The 20,270-nt window shown below is 40.2% G+C and overlaps 2 protein-coding genes across 6 annotated transcripts in view; one reads left to right on the top strand and one right to left on the bottom strand.

The window, feature by feature from the left end:
• COPB2 (COPI coat complex subunit beta 2) overlaps nucleotides 1-4,469 on the top strand; it is a 36,822-nt gene extending 32,353 nt beyond the window's left edge. Inside the window, exons 17-22 of the mRNA XM_005669884.4 lie at nucleotides 380-594; nucleotides 1,878-1,970; nucleotides 2,060-2,240; nucleotides 2,422-2,490; nucleotides 2,646-2,717; nucleotides 2,951-4,469. Of these exons, the coding sequence (XP_005669941.1) occupies nucleotides 380-594; nucleotides 1,878-1,970; nucleotides 2,060-2,240; nucleotides 2,422-2,490; nucleotides 2,646-2,717; nucleotides 2,951-3,046 (726 nt within the window). The 3' untranslated portion in view covers nucleotides 3,047-4,469. The remainder of the gene's footprint in view (nucleotides 1-379; nucleotides 595-1,877; nucleotides 1,971-2,059; nucleotides 2,241-2,421; nucleotides 2,491-2,645; nucleotides 2,718-2,950) is intronic.
• The window catches only part of MRPS22 (mitochondrial ribosomal protein S22), a 225,757-nt gene continuing 205,808 nt past the window's right edge, over nucleotides 322-20,270 (bottom strand). For 4 of the 5 annotated variants that reach the window (XM_021069535.2, XM_021069534.2, XM_084989846.1 and 1 more), the window contains 7 exons: nucleotides 13,149-13,312; nucleotides 11,928-12,092; nucleotides 9,623-9,766; nucleotides 9,234-9,317; nucleotides 8,264-8,409; nucleotides 5,233-5,341; nucleotides 322-4,255 (listed from right to left, as the gene is read on the bottom strand). In XM_021069535.2, the coding sequence (XP_020925194.1) occupies nucleotides 4,160-4,255; nucleotides 5,233-5,341; nucleotides 8,264-8,409; nucleotides 9,234-9,317; nucleotides 9,623-9,766; nucleotides 11,928-12,092; nucleotides 13,149-13,312 (908 nt within the window). In that variant the 3' untranslated portion in view covers nucleotides 322-4,159. Of the gene's footprint in view, nucleotides 4,256-5,232; nucleotides 5,342-8,263; nucleotides 8,410-9,233; nucleotides 9,318-9,622; nucleotides 9,767-11,698; nucleotides 11,825-11,927; nucleotides 12,093-13,148; nucleotides 13,313-20,270 lie in introns of those variants that run through there. The other variant, XR_014824022.1, reaches the window with a different exon arrangement.

The following is a 20,270-nucleotide window of genomic DNA, read 5'->3' as shown; positions in this document are numbered from 1 at the left end:
TATTTTTTTGTCTTTTTAGGGCCACACTCAGGGCATATGGTGGTTCCCAGGCTAGGGGTCGAATCAGAGCTGCAGCTCTCAGTCTACACCACAGCCATAGCAATATGGGATCTGAGCCGCATCTGAGACCTACATCACAGCTCATGACAGTGCCAGATCCTTAACCCACTAAGTGAGGCCAGGGATCAAACCCACATCCTTATGGATACTAGTTGCATTCATTAACCACTGAGCCACGACAGGAACTCCAAGGTATGTATTTTATAGATAATTTGTATAATTATATAAAACAGTCAGCTCAGATTAACAGGATAGCAACAATACAGGAAATGTTAATGTTTATTTAAAAGGTATTTTAACTCAGAAATTTTTCTTACAGTCAGAACAGAAGTGGAAACAACTTGCTGAACTTGCCATCAGTAAATGCCAGTTTGGCCTGGCCCAGGAGTGCCTGCACCATGCACAGGACTATGGGGGTCTGTTGCTTTTGGCCACTGCCTCTGGAAATGCTAGCATGGTGAACAAGCTAGCAGAGGGTGCAGAGCGAGACGGCAAGAATAATGTGGCATTCATGAGCTACTTTTTACAGGGCAAGTAAGTATTAGTCCAAGGTGAGAGTGGTCTTTGGAGAGGAACACAAAGAAGGCACTCTGGAGAACTCTAAGGGCTGGCCAGGTGGTGGTGTTTGTGGGAGCAGTCTGGACTCCTCGGTAGCACTCACCTTCAGCAAAGGATGCCCTTTATACATCTGGTCTCAGCGTTTGAGCAGAGTGAGCTCTTCAGGGCTCAGCTGGGAGAAATGTTAAACCCCGTTTTCAGCAGCCCTGCCACTTACTGGCTAAGGTATTTTATTTAATGACAGCAGGAGGCTGTTGGGGCTGCTTGCTTCATTTGGTAACTGAATGGCAGGAGACTTTATTACCCAAATTGAATAATTCTGATCTGTTTATATATAACAAAAATAAAGGGGATGAGGATGCCAGTTTCTTTCAGATTTGAGTCCAGCTGTAAACATAAAAATGATATTCTCAGAAGTCTAGCAGTTAGTGCATATCTGATTTCATTAGATGACCATATTATGAGATGAAACAGGAAAGTATTAACTTGCCATACATACTATTTAAACCATTTAATCATAAGAACTTTGTATATGTATTTTATAACATGTATACATAAATTTATATACCTGTAAGAATTAAGTTTCACGGTTTCTTATCAGTAATTAAAAAATCCAAAAACACTTGGAAAATTTTATTTGGTAGCAAAACTTGACCTGAACCCTGAATATTATTATTAGTTGCTTTTACGCCACTTGGTAAGTGTTCATTGCATTTAGTATTTGTGTTATTTCAGAACACACAAACATTTATTACCTTTTTTAAAGTCCAAAAAGTTCTGACTTCTAAAGCACATTATCTACTTTATGAAACTTACACAGGAAAAAATCAAAATTAGAAAATGGACACTCGGATATTTTCTTACTGGGCACCATTGTCGTCCAGCACAGTCCATGTTAAGAAGCCGCCCTCAGTACTGTACTTGTGAAACTGAGTTTCTGCTCCTCTGTTGCCCCAGCTCTAAATGTGCTCATCAAAACTGCCTTGTCTTAAAAAATCCCCTTTACAGTCTTAGCAAAGTTAAGGAGATGGAACATGGTCTCAAAAGCTGTCCTACCTCTCACAGTCCCAGAGTCCATGATTATGAAACAAACTGGTGAGGACAAGTTAATGGCTCAGTGACAGAAAAGAGGCCTATGTGTGGAAGTTGGAGAGGGAGTGCTGACTTTGCAGCACTAAATCCACATTTCTTCAGTGTGTTAAGTGCCATCATTATAGCATTTATTCTTGCTAACAGTGCCTCTCCTTTTGAATGTTTAGGCTTGATGCTTGCCTGGAGCTCTTGATTAGAACTGGACGACTGCCAGAAGCTGCCTTCTTGGCACGGACTTACTTACCCAGTCAGGTTTCAAGGTACAAACTTTTCATTTTAGGAAGAAATGATTCAGAGAAAAACAGAGCACTCATCCAGTCTCCCTTTGGCTCCATGATATCTATAATAGGGTGGTGAAACTCTGGAGAGAAAATCTCTCAAAAGTCAATCAGAAAGCAGCCGAATCCCTTGCTGATCCAACAGAATATGAAAACCTCTTTCCTGGATTAAAAGAAGCCTTTGTTGTGGAAGAATGGGTGAAGGAAACACATGCTGACCTGTGGCCGGCCAAACAATACCCACTGGTCACGGTGAGTGCCTGTGTGCCTCATTCTGGGGACTTTGGGTAGGAGTACATTCAGGACTTAAGGTTGTGAACTGTACCCCATAAGTATTGTTTGATTAAGAGCTAATATCTAGGATTTGGGCTATGTTCATAGATGAACTATGCCTTCTGAATATTTCATTTCATCATTGCTTTACTCTCTACAGCCAAATGAAGAAAGAAATGTTATGGAAGAGGCAAAAGGCTTCCAGCCGTCAAGATCTGCAGCTCAGCAGGTCAGTAGAATACTACAAGACAGTCTGCCTGAGATTTGTAGGTTTTAAGTGCCATCTCCCACTTCCTAACCGTAATCAGCCTTTCCTTTGGGGAAAAACTTCAAATTCTCTAACAAATTCCTTTGTCTTTATACTATCTCCACTTGGGTTTTCAGGAACTTGCTGGGAAACCTGCTTCTCCTACTCCTGTTATTATGGCCACCCACACAGGCAACAAAGAAGAAAAGGTACAGACATCATACCTGAACTTCCTGGCCAGCCCCAGCCTCATTCTCCCTCCCTGAGAATGTGGGGGTGGGACAGGCCCCTGCATTTTAAGTGATGTAATCAGTCCCAGGGCAGGGGCTTTGAAATGGGAAGATGCCTCTGTCGACTACTGTTCTAGTTCTCTTTGCATCATGAATCACATAATTTCTTTAACACGGTATTGTGTAACTCGCCCTTTTCCTTTTCTTAGCAGAGTTTACTTGAACTGGAAGTAGATTTGGATAATTTGGAATTAGAAGACATTGACACAACAGATATCAACCTGGATGAAGATATTTTGGATGATTGAACGTAATGTTTCCCATTTACCCAACTAAACAGATTATTATTATAATGGACAGGTATTGATCATTGCTCTGACCACAGTGCTTTGGACTCAGAAACTCCATAGATTTTTATATGTAAATGCTGTGGCCCACGCAGGAGCACAGTGCCCTCCTTATCTTCAGAGGAGTTTATGCCCAGCACCTAAATCACTGTTTCCTTGTTAACTAAAACAACTGTGGGCTTTGATTTTTTTCGTACTATCATTAGACCACATCTCATAAAATCTTTTGAACTAATGAAGATACTTCATAGTTTCCTTTCTGCATAAAGAAAATACAACTCTAGTTTTAGAAAGCTGAGCCAAAACTACACCTCACCTAGGGACCAGTCCACATTCTCTTTTCTTTGAATAACTATTTTCAAATATCACCAGTCACATTTTTCCTAGAACTGAATATCCATGCTATAGTTTTCTAACCCCCTTTCCTTGATGTCACTGCATTATTCCCCTTAGTCTGTGCAGCCTTCTTATGCCTTACCCTGATTTTGTGTGGTAGGTACCTGTTTCTGGAATCAGGGTCTGAAACCCTGGCTCCTCTGACCTCATTAAGGTGGGCTCTATTTAAATTACCAATTGGCCCATTTGGTAACACAGAAAGGCATAGTATTTTTTTGTTGTTGTTTTTCTTTAATTTTATACTGTATTCATCTGACATGATTAGAGAAATTCATAATCAAGCACTCAAATATACTTTTCAATTGTCCCCTCATAGCCTAGGAAAGTAAGTGGAATAGCAAATTTTTCTTTGTATTTTTGAATTTAAAAAACAAAATTTTATTGGGAACTACCGATTTTGAAACTTTTAAATAGCTTAATAATAGTAACAGAGAAGTTAGTATTTAGTAAGATGAAATTTATTTTTAAAATGTAGGGAGTTCCCGCTGTGGTGCAGTGAGTTTAGGGAATCTGGCATTGTCTCTGAGACAGTGCAGGTTCAACCCCCAGCCTGGTGCAGTGGGTTAGGGATCCCGTGTTGCTCCAGCTGTGGCATGGGTTGTAGCTGCAGCTCAGATTCGATCCCTAGCCCAAGAACTTCCATATGCTGTAGGCACAGCTGAAAAAAGAAAAATATTTTTAGGAAGCTGCAGAATGGGTAATGAATGCTTCTTGATAAGCTTGCAGTGTTAATTCTATATATGCTCCCTTCTGTGCTTCTGTTTTTGCAAAGACCTGTTAAAATTCAAAAAAAAAAATAAGACATACTATTGATAAAGTTTTAGTCTTGAAACATCACTAACATTTCTGTAACAGCAAAGTCCCAGTTTAAAAAGCCTTCCACATTTCATAGTATTTTTCTGTTTAATAAGCTTACTATACGGACAGAAAAAACAGTATCAACAATTAAAGCAATATTAATTCTAAATAAACACCAGCAGTATCAAAACATGGCTGCCATCTTTCAGAAAAAAAATTTAAAACCTGACATTGCTGGATCAAAAAGAAAACCATAGGTTTTTCAAGAGAAATCTGGAGGATGAGAGTTAGCAAACTAATCTTTCACTTTAAGGGATGGTTTCTTTCTACCCCACTACGATGTCATCATTGGTTTTTTTTACTCTTAGTAAGCTTTATAACTGCTTTGTATTATGCATAAAATATTGAGATAGAAGCCAGATCCACAAATATGTCTTTTCTGAGCACTAGAAGAGATGAAAATCATACAGTGGTTTCACCCTTCCCGTCCTGAAAAGTCATCATCTCATCTCTCAACATTTACAGAGACATTTACATAAGCCTATAGTTTTGAGAGGTATGCAGTTCCAAAATGGTAATGCAGCTAAGGCTTATTTATATACACACTTCCCTCCCTGCTTCTGGACACCTGAGCAGAATAGGAATGTGATCAAATTGAGGAATAGGAAGCTACAGTGGGGTCATGTGCTAACTAGCCCTCAACCACCCCCTGTTGGTGACCTGAGCACACAGATGCCAGTACTCGAAGAACAAGGGGGCTGCTGCCACACTGTCTATACTTCTAGGACTCCAGCTAGAGCTGTTTCTGTTGTCCTAACTGAAGAAATATGGGGGCTCTAGTCACTCTGGTTCAAGATGACAGATTTCTTTAGTTACTGTTAAATATGACTCACTTCAAAATTCTCCCCGACTCAATCGCCACACAATAGTCAATGTGGAAAAAGTCCTGTTACCTTAATTAAATGTAATCCCTCAGCACCCTGCTTTTTGGCCTCTTGAGCTGACTGACCGTCTGGATGGAGGATGTGATAGAGGTGGACCAAGCTGGTGGCATCACTGACTCTAGAAGGAAAGGGTTTACTGTTAAAAGAATTCACTATTTTGTTCTTTGGCTTCATAGTCCAGTAACAGTGTATGTTAAACTTTACATTTCAAACTTTCCTTGGGCCAAAAAAAAAATTTTTTTAAAGCCTTCAGTTTCATATTTTCAAAAGCACTTTCAGGAATATTGGCTAATTTAGGCTTAGGATCAACTTTGAGATAGGCAGAGCAGGAGTCAATATAGGCAAGTGTCTAATTTATGAAAGTGAAATATTCTAATATATATCCTGGCTGTATCCTTTTTGGAAGCAGAGTATCACTTCTCATAGACCCAGCATTCCTAATGGTAGATGACTTCCAGGCCAGCCCTCATCACCCACAGGTAACAAGTAATCCAACTCAGAGGGTGGGACTGTGCCTTCATCTCATGCATTGGAGGCTGGTGGTCATGGGAATGCTTACTGCACTGCCTTTACGTGCATTAGCAGTGATGTCTCCTGCTAATGAATTTTCATCGATACTTTGAATTAGTGGATAAGTGCCTCTTTAAGAGGCATCCTAGGAGTCCAAGGCCACCTGTCTACTTACAGGAACCCACTGGTTGAATTAGCATCCTAGGGAAACAAATTTGAAATTATGCACACCAGACAGCAGGAAAATCAGGTTCTACCTCAGCATCTGTCAACCACAGTGTCACACAACTGAGGAAGCCAGAAGTTTATTTCTTATGGTTTGTACTTATTTTAGAAAACTATAAACAATTTTTATCGACATTAAAACCTAACCTAGCCTGGAGTTCCTGTCGTGGCTTAGCGGTTAGTGAACCTGACTAGCATCCAGGAGGATGCGGGTTCGATCCCTGGCCTCACTCAGTGGGTTAAAGGATCCGGCATTGCCGTGAGCTGTGGTATAGCTTGCAGACACAGCTCGGATCCCACATTGCTGTGGTCCCGATGTAGGCCAGCAGCTACAGCTCCAATTTGACCCCTAGCCTGGGAACCTCCATGTCTTTTTATGGGTGCAGCCCAAAAAGACAAAAAACAAACAAAAACCTTACCTAGCCTTCCACAAACTAAATAATCACTATCTTTGTCAATATATTCCTACTCTTTGCCACCTCAAAGCTGAGCGGGTATATAAAAATAACCCTTCCAGAGTGGGGTGACAGTGGGGAAAAGAATTTTCCAAGCCATGGTGACCTTAGAGAAATGCTCTGGGCTTATCCCAAGGCCCATCCACCCTAAAGGCCACCTCTTGGTAGAACTAAGAAAACCAGAGCTGAGACCAAAACTTTCCAAAGTAAAAAAAAAATATTAACGTTCATTAGAAATCTGTTGTGTTCCTAATAATCTAACAGTCCAATAAACATGGCAACAAAAGATGAACAGTAATTCCCTTTAGGAATTACTAAAGCATGTGAACCAATACAGAGTTTAACTGGGTTTCTGTAACAATCATGTTTAGGGCTTTTCATGGTATGTTATAACGCCTGGGACTCACAGAATAATTTATCTTCACATCAGGCCTGTATTTGAAATTAAAATAAATTTACATGTCCAGAAAGATTTTAAAAGAATCTTAATTCAGAACCAATAGTAGGAGCTAAGTGTAAAATAAACGTCTGCAGAGTCCCAATTCTGGTCTGGGCTCCATTCATTGAGGACTTGCACCCTCTACTGGTTAGGCTGGGATTTGTGGCAAACTGTCCTGTCCAGAACATCCACAGCAAGTTTTACTTATGCAGAGCAGGAAAGGTTAAGTACTCGAAATTCCCTCCCAGTATGCAGGTGAGCTGCTTCACATGTGAAGCTTACATGTGATGAGTAGTATTACAATACCACTTATAAAGAACTTTAATTTTCAAAGAAGCACATTTTGTATTGCTCTAATTTTTTCCAAAAATGTTACGTTGTTTTTATAATAAAATAATTTCAGAATATTGACATTTGAGAAGCTTTATAAGAAAATTCATTTACAAGAGATGTCACTGTTAATGCTCCCCAAGTCAGGCAGGTCATTTTCAAGCATCTTCATGACCACCAGCCAGCCCCCGGCTTATATGGGATGAAGGTATTATTTCTGCCCTTCACGTGCTGGTGAAGAGGGCTGGCCTGGAAATCATTTACCACTAGGAATGACGTTTCTATAAGAAGTGATGCTATTTCCATATGGGCTGTATTTCTTAGACAATATGAAACCTTCTAGTTCCAAATGCCTTTGTGTACATGATTCAGAGTACACAGAGGATACTCTGAGTCAAAACTCCTTACAGTCAAGGTGGCAATAATCATGAACCTTACTGACTTGACTACAGCCATGCCGATTTCTCTTGTCATTTTGGCTTGTCTCTAACTCACCCAATAGGGAGATGCTCAAAAACAATTTTTTCTTCAGTTTCATCACAAGTTATAAAGACACTATTATTTCAGCTACTGTACACACCAGTTGCATGCCAAAACACAATAACACATTCTTTGTTTCATGCAACTTTGGGGAAAAAAAAAAAAAAAGTAACCTTTCCAATGCCTTAAAAATCTAGCAAAAACAAGGAGGTGCAAAAGCAAGAGTATTTTCATAAATTAAGTGACTTCTACTGAAAAGCCTTAAATAGTCCTATGAGAAAAATAAGCACCCATCAGGGGGTCTACTGTTTAACCCCCTCTTGAGTAGTTCAGTTCACTGATACCCAGGAGTACCAGAAAGGCCAGGGTATGTGGTACAGATCCCAAACCACTCACTCTTACAAAGAATCTAGCCCTGTTTACACAACACAAAAGCAAACACTGAGAAAACTGGGTTATGCTGGAAGAACAAAACCATAAATAAACTGATGTGAGTTATTTATCACTAGACAGTACTCTGTTATTGGAAAAATAACAGCTTAAATTCAGGTTTACTGTAATGGTCACAAGAATTTCTTTTGCTTACTAGGATCATACTTACAAATCTCTCTGAATCTGGTCAATCAGTAAGCCATCAATCTTTTTCTTATTTACAAAATACCAAGCCATTCCACCAAAGTGTCTTGTTGAACGTAAAAGGTCATACTTTCCACATTTATCTATATCTTCATAGGTGTGATGATGAATCTAGCCACAGAAAAAAATTTCAGAAATATGAAAAGAGAAGTGAGCAGTGTTACCAGGTATACATCTACTAGTATGAGAGCTGCCTAAGAAAGTATCAGTAAAACCATGCCTACTTACACATGCCCCCACTATCCTTAACCAGTCAGACTAGCCCTCCACTGTGGAAGTGTGTAGAGCCTAGAACTAAAGTCTGCCAACATTATTATAACCAGATCAACTACTCTTCAGCAGCCATGCACTATTTGTGAAGCACGTATCACATGTTTATGTGGACCACTGGAAATGACGGGCCACCACTCCTCCCCTTTTCCCTATACCATCAACCACCCCTTCCACCTTATCACACCCTTCCCCACAATCATTTCTGGACTGTAAGCTTTGACAGGGCTCCCATTCCGAGTTCATGTCATGGCTTGTACCTCCACAATAATACCTTATATGTGGATGGTACTGTATGATTATTAAATTAAACTGTAAGAAACATACATTGCATTTTGGTGAAGTTTAGTAAATAATTATTTCCTGTATGATAAGTTACAAAAAGAATAATCTCTGCCATCAAAGTTGGGGCCTAACTATCACTGACTACCTGTGCAACTTAAGTTACTTAACTCTCTAAAGTTCTCTCATCCTTAAGGGTTTTTGTGAGGATGAAAATATCTAGCTGGAATACACCAATACTCAGCAGATGTTCAGGCACATTTCCCCCCCCCCCACTTTGATAGAAGTATCAAAGCTTATAACCTCACTCATTTGTGCTAGAATAAAATCCTACTCATAATCATATTTAAGCCCAGACTTCAGAAACTGTGAAGTATACTCACTTTGATATATTCAGCAGAATCTGGCTCAAATTGGGCAACGCAGAGATTGAGGACATCAACATGCTGGTCCTGGCTGTACATGGTCTAAACCCACACGGTGGAGGTGGAATTAGATGAGAACAGGAAAGCACAGCACCTATCCTGACACAACAAGCCTGCCCATCCACACACAGGCCCCATCTGTGCCCAGAAAGGTGGATGCAGAAACAGCACAGTCTTTGTAACTGTCCCACCTGGATTCAAATCCCAACTCAGCCCATTACAAGATAGATAACTCTATTTATCCTCAGGAAAACCTGTGTTTATCAAAGCAAAATGCCAACACCAGAGCCAACTGGTTCAACAAAGAAACCATGACCACTGTCTCTATGAAATCAAAGTCACCTTACCTGAAGATTTTCTTCCTTGAAAATTACTGGTGTTAAAATTCTACGACCTTCTCTTGGGAAATAAACTTGAATCATTCGGTCTCGTTCTTCCCAAGAGGCTTTGCGCAGTGTGCCACTTGGTTCTCTGACGACAATAAAACGCTCCTGAAATAGCAAACAATCAAGGATGAGTTTGTGAGGACTTATTTTTAGATCCAGTGTCCCACTAAGCACCATTATAAGACTAATTTGCAATCAACAATATAAAATACAACTGGGAAACATAAAAATGCAATCATGTTTATGATTTCGATGATAATTTTAAACCTAAAGACTTGGTAAGATTTGATTATTTCCTTCACAAATCACTGTTGTGCCTCTGACAACCTTTTTGAATTTTTCCTTTCCCCATCCTAAAGTCTCATCTAGACAGACTTTACTCCTTTATGATTTGTGTTTAAAGTTCCAGGGATAGAGTTCTCATGCGGCACAGTAGGTTAAAGATCTGGTGTTGTCACTGCAGTGGCTTGTGCTGCTGCTGTGGTACAGGTTTGATCCCTGGCCCAGGAACTTCCACATGCTGTAGGCATGGCCAGAAAAATGGAAAAAAGAAAAAAAATGCGCAGAGAGAATAGGAACAAAGCCAAGGAGGAGGACTCTTTTTTTTTTTTTTTTTTTTTTTTCCCAGCTCTGCACCTGTGGCATATGGAGGTTCCCAGGCTAGGGGTTGAATTAGGGCTGCAGGTGCTGGTCTACACCACAGCCACACACAGCAACACAGGATCTAAGCAGCATCTGCGACCTACACTGCAGCTCACAGCAACACGGGATCCTTAACCCACTGAGTGAGGCCAGGCACTGAACCCGAATCCTCATGGATACCAGCTGGGTTCATTTCCACTGAGCCATGATGGGAACTCCAAGAATGAGGAGTCTCACTCCCACACATCTATGCTTCCTCATGCTGGCAGGAGACGACTGTGTGAGAGAGATTGGTCTACCTGCCTCTGGTCTCTTCCAGCTTCCAAATTCCAGGCCACACTTCTTCCACTGAATTCCACTCAATCTGTACTTTCAACTGGCAATTTATCATGTGCAAGATGCCTGACACCTCAGCTACTGCTACTATTGTTACAGAACTGGAAAAGGTCAGGAACTATGGATTAGAATTCTTTGCAACATCCAAAGTGACTTACATAGAGCTTTGCACTTAGAAGAAAAATGATACACATCTGATTACTGTTTAAATTAACCAGATGGTACTGACGCTCAACTCTTCAGAGGTGTTAAGAGTCTCTGAACGTGTTTTGAGGATAATATAATTAAAACTTGCATCAAGCATTGCAAATCGAAAAGGAAAGGAAAAAAACAGATGGCAAAGTAACACAATTAGTCCTCAAATGAATTTTGGTAACTTGAATTCCAAGTTCCTTTCTCCCTTGGAGAGTTACAAAATGCTCCCACACCAGCTTTCAGTACACTGCACACATATTAAAGTACTCCAAAGCAGAAATTCCAACTACAATGAAAACTCTGATCCCTCTTAACTGCATCAGATATACAGGGGGATGTACAGACATGGACACTGCTCAAATCATGTCTGCTTAACCTTACCATATGTGATAAAAGATTAGCATAGGGTGGCTCCTTTCCCAATCCTATCGCTATGCAATATTCTGCTGCATTTTGCAAGCTGAACTGTAAGTTACTCCTCTTGCTCTTTGCTTGAAAAGGCTCAAATATAAAAACTAAAATATTTTAGAAATGCCAGAGTGTTCTTTTGGAACTGGCAATCACGGGGAGAGGGGCTAGAGAATAAAAACTACAATGAATAAAGTGGTGTTGTCCAAAAATTACTGGGGAAATCTGCCATTCTAACGCAAATTCTGGAAAGTCAAAATTCTTTGGAAAGTCTGAGTTTTTTGGGCATCACCAAGAATTTACAGGAAAGAAACCCTCCATCTTCTCACAAAGCGTCATCTAATAAGGAAGTCAGTCTAGGTTGGGTAGTAAGACTCTCCCTGCTCCCACTGCCTTGAATTTTTCGCCTAGCTGAGGTTTGGGGGTGAGTGTCTGTCTTGTACTATCTCGGCACACCTTTTCTCTGCAGTCAATCTGGAACAGACTGTGTCCACAATCTGAAGGGAAATGGTGACATGATGATGTGATGCATTTTCCTTCTTCTTTCTGCTGTATCTGCCAGGTCTCACCCAGTCAGAAATTCTGGTTTGGAAGATTCAGAGACAACTGGGTCACACGATGTTGACCCTCATCCCTCATCTGCACATCAAATAAAGATCATTTGCAATTTAGACATAATACTCACCCGGTGTGGTATGCTGTATGATATATCAGTAAACACATATTTGGCTGTTTCTGTTCCTTCCAAAATCTTATCTTCAGCTAACACATCATTTATTGGAGCCCGCTCTTCCAGAACTGGTGGCATTTTTAATCGGACTTTAGCTGCCTCTACTGCCTGTTTTGTAGCCTAATGAAATACAATAAATCTTAGAGGAAGCCACAAGGTTACAGACCTAAAGGATCATCTGACAACAGTAGATACTAATCAAAAGTGCTAAAGGCTGCAAACAGAAGACGATGTAGCCACAAATCAGTGAATGAAAAGCCAGACTTGGGCTCCTAGGCCCTGGCCTTTGCCTCTGTGGGGTGGCTGGGAGCACCAGCTACAGGCTAAACCATTCTCCAAACAGCAAGGGAATGCTCTGAGACAGAGCTAGGCCAAAAAGCTGCCTGACAAAGAATAGAGGATTTCATTTATCGGGTACTTACCATGTGCCAGATATGATTCAAATACTCAATGTATTTGGCTCATTTAATGCCCACAACTACTTTATGAGCTAAGTGCTAGTGTTACATCACCTTACAAGAAATAAAACAGAGGCACACAAATGTTAAGCAAATTGCTAAGAAACCGCAGCACTGGGATTTGAACCCACACAACTTAATTCCAGAGCCCATACCCGTAACCACTGAGCACACTGCTATATGCCATTGTGTTAACAGTGGTTACCTCGGAGAGGTGAAAGGGGGCCTTCTGTTCTTCATGTAATATACTATTGGGTATTTGAATATTTTGCCATGACTCTTACTTTTGAATTAGGAAGAAGCACAGTAATACTTCATATATTCATGCATCAAAGTCTTCTCTACAAAGCACTCAAAACTCATGACTCCAGGAAGACATTTGCCCGGAGCAGGATGCTGTTCCAAAGAATCTCATAATCTCACCAAAGCCTCAGCCTCAAAGCAGCTCACCATAAATGTTTCTCCAGAAAGGAAGCTGGAGCAGGGAGGATGCCTGGGCTGGTTTTAGACCTGATGACATGCCCAGTCTGCCTAATTCTGACCACAATCCCTGCTCTTCTCTGCCTGACCGCTCACATTTCTTTTCTCAGTTCTGTGCCTGGAACTCCCCCTCATTGGTGCCTGTGGAAGAGCAGCTGTCAGCAGATGGAGGGGCCCTGGAAATCCTGTTTAATTCTTTAAAGAAAGCTATTCTGCCAATATTCCTGCATTCACATACCTCTTCCAGCTGTGCTTGGGTCATTAGCTTATAAGTTGGTGGCTTCAGTTCTTGTAAAGCTGGCTTAAAAATCTTCTGCAAATCCAAGCCCGTCATCTTGATGAGTATGTTTTGGACCTCCTCATCCATAAATGTAGGCTTCCTGATCTCTGAGTTGCCAGATTCTGTCAAAATGGATTATAAGAAAGCAAAATGACAAGCCAACAAGACCTCTAAATGAAAAATAAGTCAACAATAAAAATGACTAACATAATGTCTACCTCAGGATGCATAATGCCAATACCTACAAGATTCATTCATTTAAATTTTACTGAGCATTCACTATGATAAAGATATAGTTTCAGCCAAAAAGGCAAAGTCTAGTGGAGGAAGCAACAGGAAAAAAGTAGTTAATGCAATATTAATAACAATAATGGATGTTACCATTTACAGAGCTGTCTCCTATATGCCAGGCATTACACACATTTTCAGAAAAGCTTACAACAACCCACAAAATAGGTAATGATATCTCGATTTTGTAAATGAGGATACTGGAATCTACCTAAAGACAACTAACTATTAAATGATAGAGCCAGGATTTAAACCGAGGTTTATCTTACTCTAGAGCCTAGATCAATTCCAATCTACCACCATGCTCCTCAGAGTAAGTGCTACATACAAGGCAAGTACAAGGAGTGGTGTACAAACTATTACATTTAGAATGGACAGAAAGAGGCAAGATCAAGAGGGCAAAAGAGTAGGACATGGTGTTCACTTTGTCCCACAAACACTTAAAAAAAAAAACCAAAACAACCATGTAGGAGTTTTCAGTGTGGCTCAGAGAGTTAAGAACCCCACATAGTGTGTATGAAGATATGGGTTTGATCCCTGGCCTTGCTCAGCAGTTTAAGGATCTGGTGTTGCCATAAGCTGTGGCCTATGTCCCAGATGAAGCTTGGGTCTGATGTTGCCATCTCTGTGCTATAGGCCTGCAGCTGCAGCTCTGATTCAGCCCATAGCCCAGAAACTTCCATATGCTGCAGATGTGGCCATTAAAAAAAAAAAAAAAAAAATCTACATGTAGAATGATTCACACAGAACATCTACTGAACACTAGCAGACCTCAGACTTCCCCAAAGAGCAAAAAACCCTCTACATACTTAGGCAGAACAAAAGGAAAAAAGAGAGAGGAGAAAAGGAATCAGGATGGGGGCAGCACTCCCAAGAGCAATCTGCACCACCTAACTGACGGGGAGATCAGGTGCAACAGAGGGGGAGCCTCAAAGCCTAGGAGCAAAGCACAGTAGCTGGACTGAGGAAGGCAAAGCAGAGAGAGAGCCTCACAGACAATCAATACCACTGTTTGGGGCACCACAGCCTGAGACATGTGGGTGGTGCTGAGACTTGAGCTATGGAGATCAGCTCAGGGGAGAGGATTAGGGAAACAGCCTTGGGAGGCTAGGGAGCTGTGTGCCACAGCCGAGGGAGCACGGGAAGAGGCCTGGGCCTACAGGAGAAATAACGCACCACTGCTGGGGAATGCAAGAGAAGTGGGGTGTGGGCTACGGGTGCAGGTGCAAACCACCGCAGCCATCTCAGACTCCAGAGGTGGGTGCGGCCTGCCACCACTAAGGGTCCCGTGACCAGGAACCACCTGCAGCCCCAGTCGTCTCAGAGGTTGCCACTGCAGAGGGCTCTGCAACTGAGTGCCACCCATTGCCCTCAACTCTGGGGATGCACATACCCCACCACTGCCAATGCCAAGGGCTCTGGGTGCCACCCCGACCACCCTGAGGGTCCCCTCCACTGCCAAGGGCCCAGCAACCAGATGCCGCCTGAAAGAGTTTCCCATTGTCCCCACCTCCCTGGAAGCACACTCAGACTGTACACCTTCATGCCCCCATCAAGGGGATAACAGCCTCCACACAGTGAGAAAAGAGACAGCAAGCATCCAAACCAAAAGCAGCCCTGATGCCAAAAAAATAGTAAGCCCTGTAAGCTACCCAGGAATGTTCCTGCATATAAATAAATAGTCCTCTAAGACTACAGTAAATAACTGTTTTCACTGATCTCATAGAGTAAGAAAAATATAAGCAGGAACCATTCCCAGTTAAAAGAATACGAGGAAATTCCCCTGAAGGTGCAAATTATGAAACAGACTTCTGCAATCTAACAGACGCCAAGTTCAACAAGGAGGTAATGAAAATACTGAAGGAATTAAGAATGGATATCAATAGTAACACAGATTACTTTAAAAAGCAACTAGAAACTATGAGGAGGAGGCAGAAAAAATTAGAAAATTCATTTGCAGAGACAAAAGTTGATTTAAAGGCAGTGAAGAGCAGAAAGAAGTGTCTTGGGAGACAGAATAATGGAAATCACTCAATCAAGACAGCAGACAGAAGCCCAAATGAAAAAAGAAAAAAAGAAAGCAACATAAGAAATCTATAGGATAATATATAAAGTGTGCCAATCTACACATAATAGAGATTCTAGAAAGAGAAGAAAAAGAGATTGAAAATATATTTGAAGAAGAGCTCCTGTTGTTCAGCAGAAACTAATCTGACTAGCATCCATGAGTACACAGGTCTGATCCTTGATCTCGCTCAGTGGGTTAGGGATCCGGTGTTTCTGTGAGCTGTGGTGTATGTCACAGACTTTGGCTTGGATCTGGTGTGGCTGTGGCGGTGGTGTAGGATGGCAGCTACAGCTCTGGTTCGACCCCTAGCCTCGGAACCTCCATGTGCCGTGGGTGTGACCCTTAAAAAAAAAAAAAAGAAAAGAAAAGAAAGAAAATATATTTGAAGAAATCATGGCTGAAAACCTTCCAAATCCAAAGGAAACAAAATCCAGATACAGGAAGCACAAAAGGCCCAAACAAGTTGAACCCAAACAGATCTACACCAAAACACACTATAATTAAAATGGCAAACATTAAAGATAAGGAGAAGATTCTAAAGGTAGCTTAGGAGTTCCTGTCATTGGCACAGCAGAAAACAAATCCGACTAGGAACCATGAGGTTGTGGGTTCAATCCCTGGCCTTACTCAATGGGTTAAAGATCTGACGTTGCTGTGAGCTGTGGTGTAGGTCACAGACACAGCTCAGATCTGGCGTTGCTGTGGCTCTGGTGCAGGCTGGTAGCAACAGCTCCAATTAGACCCCTAGCCTGGGAACCTCCATATGCCGTGGGTGCGGCCCCAAAAAGCCAAAAGACAAAAATAAATAAATAAAAATAAAATAAAGGTATAGCTTAGAGAAAAACAAATAGCTAGTTATAACGGGACCCCCATGAGACTATCAGCTGATTTCTCTACAGAAATGCTATAGGCCAGAAGAGATTGGCCATATATATTCAAAGTTCTAAAAGGGAAAAACTTGCAACCCAGAATACTCCACTCAGCATGAGTATCATTTAAAATAGGAGAAATAAAGAATTTCTCAAACAAAAAATAAAAGAATACAGCAATACCAAACCCATTCTAAAAGAAATATTGAAACGTTTCCCCTAAATAGGAAATAAGTAAGAAGATATAAATTGAAGGAAATCACAATTGGAAAGTAACCACTTAAGCCAGCACACAGATAAAACAAAACAAAACTATTTGTGAAAGTGATGATAAACATAAGGAACAGCAAAAGGATAAACATGAAGATGTAAAACAGGACATCAAAATCATGAAATGTGGAGAAGAGTAAGAAAATCTAGACTCTCTTTTTAAGAATGTGTTTGAGCCTATATGACTATTAGGTTAAAACAAGCAGATACAGAAAGAGGTTAACGTGAAAAATTGGGCAACCACATTATTAAAACCAAACAATACATTCACAAAAGCCAAAAAGAAGAGAACACAACCATAAAATAAAAGGAAATCATCCAACCAAAAAAAGAAAAAAAAGGTACAAAGGAGAAACAGTGAATTGACTAGAAAACAAGGTTTAAAATGGCAAAAAAATACATATTTATTAATAACTACCTTAAATGTCAATGGACTGAATGCACTAATCAAAAAGGAGAGTGGCAGACTGGATAAAAAAACAAGAGCCTACAGTATGCTGCCTACAAGATACCCACCTCAAGGCAAAAGGACACATATAAATTGAAAGTGAGAGGATGGAGAAAGGTATTTCATGAGAATAGAAATGACAGTAAAGTGAGAGTTGCAATACTCTTATCAGACAAAACAGAGTTTAAAACAAAGGCTATAAAGAAAAAGGACACTATTTAATGATAAAAGGATCAATTCAAGAAGAGGATATTACACTCATCAACATACATGCCCCAAAAGAGAGCACCCAAATACATAAAACGAATGCTGACAGCAGACATAGGAGTTCCCATAGTGGATCAGCAGTAGTAAACCCAACTAGTGTCCATGAGCATTCGAGTCTGATCACTGGCCTTCTCAGTGGGTTAAGGATCTGGTGTTGCCATGAACGGTGGTGTAGGCTGGGTGCTGCAGCTCTGATGTGACCCCTAGCCTGGGCACCTCCATATGTCACAGATGTGACCCAGAAACACAAACAAAACAAAACAAACAAACAGACATAAAAGGAGAAACTGATCGGAATACAATAATAGTAGGGGACTTTAACACCCCACTCACATCAATGGACAGATCCTCTAAACAGAAAATCAATAAGGCAAACAGAGATCCTAAATGACACAACAGAACACTTAGACTTAATTGCTATTTTTAGGACATTACATTCCCCCCCCCAAAAAAAAAACACCCGGAATATACATTCTTTTCAAGTGCACATGGAACATTTTCTAGGATTGTCCACATACTGGGACACAAAACAAGGTTCAACAAATTTAAGAGTACAGAAATTACTTCAAGCATCTTCTCTGACCACAACAGCATGAAACAAATCAGCCAAAGGAAAAAAAAAAAAACAAGAAAAAACTGACTACATGCCACTAAAAAACCAACAGGTCAATGAAGAAATCAAAAAGGAAATTAAAAAATATCTTGAGACAAATAACAATGAAAACACAACCACATTAAAAATCTATGGGGCATCACAAAATCAGTTATTTTTTAAATTTTTTTTATTTTAATGATTTTTATTTTTGTTCCATTATAGCTGGTTTACAGTGTTCTGTCAATTTTCTGGTATAGCAAGGTGACCCAGTCATACATACATACATACATTCTTTTTCTCCCATCAACATGCTCCTTCATAAGTGACCAGATATAGCTCCCAGTGTTATACAGCAGGAGCAAAAACAGTTCTTAGAGGGAAGTTCAGATCAATACAGGCCTTCCTCAAAGAAAACAAGACAAAACCCTCAAATCAACAACCTAACCTACCACCTAAAAGAATTAGAAAAGGAAGAACAAACAAAACCTAAAGTCAGCAATAGAAAGGAAATCATGAAGATCAGAGAGGAAATCAATAAAAGACATTTTTAAAAAATAGAAAAAAAATATCAATAAAACCAAGAGCTGGTTCTTTGAAAGAGATTAACAAACCTCTGACCAGGCTCCCAAGAAGAGAGAGAGAACCCAAATAAACAAAATAAGAAATGAAAAAGGAGGAATTCCCACTGCAGCTCAGCAGGTTAAGAACCCAACAGAATGGCCTTGAGGATGCAGGTTTCCTCCCTGGCCTCGCTCAGTGGGTTAAGGATCCAGTGTTGTTAAAAGCTTCGGCATAGGTCGCAGATGCAACTTGCATCTGGTGTTGCCATGGCTGGGCATATGCCTCTACTGCCTGGGAACTTTCACATGCTACAGGTGGGAAAGAAGGGAGGGATGGAGGGAAGAAGAGAGAAAGAAATGAAAAAGGAGAAATCTCAACTAATACTGCAGAAATACAAACAAACTGTAAGAGAATACTGTGAACAATTCCATGTCAACAAGTCTGACAACCTAGAAGAAATGGACAAATTTCTAGAAACTTACAGCCTGCCCAAACTGAATCAAGAATAGATAATTTGAACAGCCTGATCACTAGAAATGAAACTGTATAAAAACACTCCCTACAAACAAAAGTCCAGGACCAGACTGCTCCACAGGCAAATTCTACCAAACATACAAAGAACTTATACCCATCCTTCTTAAACTCTTCCAAAAGAATGAAGAAGGAACACTCCCAAAAACATTCTATGAAGCCATGATCACCTTAATACCAAATCCAGACAAAGATACTACCAAAAAAGAAAATAATGGTTCAATACCTCTGATGAATACAGAAGCAAATATTCTCAACAAAATTTTAGCCAACTGAATCCACAAACATATAAAAAAGATTATACTTCATCACCAAGTTGTATTCATCCCAAGTTCACAAGGATGGTTCAACATATGCAAATCAATCAATGTCATACACCACATTAACAAAAGAAGAATCAAAAACCACATGATCATTTCAATAGGTGCAAAAAAAGCATTCGCCAAAACCTAACATCCGTTCATGAAAAAACTCTTACCAAAGTAGGTAGAGAGGGAGCGTTTATCAACATAACAAAAGCCATTTATGACAAACCCACAGCCAATATAATACTCAATGGAGAAAAGCTGAAATCCTTGCTGCTAAAATCTGGAACAAGACAAGGGTGGCCAGTCTCACAATTTTATTCAACATAGTACTGGAAGTTCTACCCACAGCAATCAGACACAAAGAAAAAAAAGGGGGGGGGGCTGAAAAGGTATCCAAATTGAAACAGAAGAGGTAAAACTGTCACTACATGCAGATGACATGACACTACACATAAAAAAACCTAAGGATTCCACAAAAGAGCTACTCAAATGATAAACGAATTCAGCAAAATAGCAGGATACAAGATTAACATTCAAAAATCAGTTGCATTTCTGTATACTAACAATGAAATATTAGAAAAGGAATATAAAAAAAAGACCTTTTAAAATTATATCCCCCAAAACCTAAATGCCAAGGAATAAACCTAACCAAGAGGGTGAAAGACCTACATACTGAAAACTATAAAACATTTATCAAGGAAATTAAAGAAGATTCAAAGAAATGGAAAGATATCCCATACTCCTGGATTGGAAGAATTAACAGTGTTAAAATAACCATACTACCCACCACCCTGGGTAATCTACAGATTTAACATGATCCCTATCAAATTATCCATGACATTTTTCATAGAACTAGAATAATCCAAAAATTTACA

This window comes from Sus scrofa, chromosome 13 (assembly GCF_054392235.1).
Source record: "Sus scrofa isolate SSC_HxYL_T2T_F1_AM1 chromosome 13, Sscrofa_HxYL_maternal_Yorkshire_Landrace_v2.0, whole genome shotgun sequence".
Taxonomy (NCBI): Eukaryota; Metazoa; Chordata; class Mammalia; order Artiodactyla; family Suidae; genus Sus; species Sus scrofa.
Note: the sequence above shows the minus strand (reverse complement) of the source record. Positions and strands in the feature narration are given on the sequence as shown.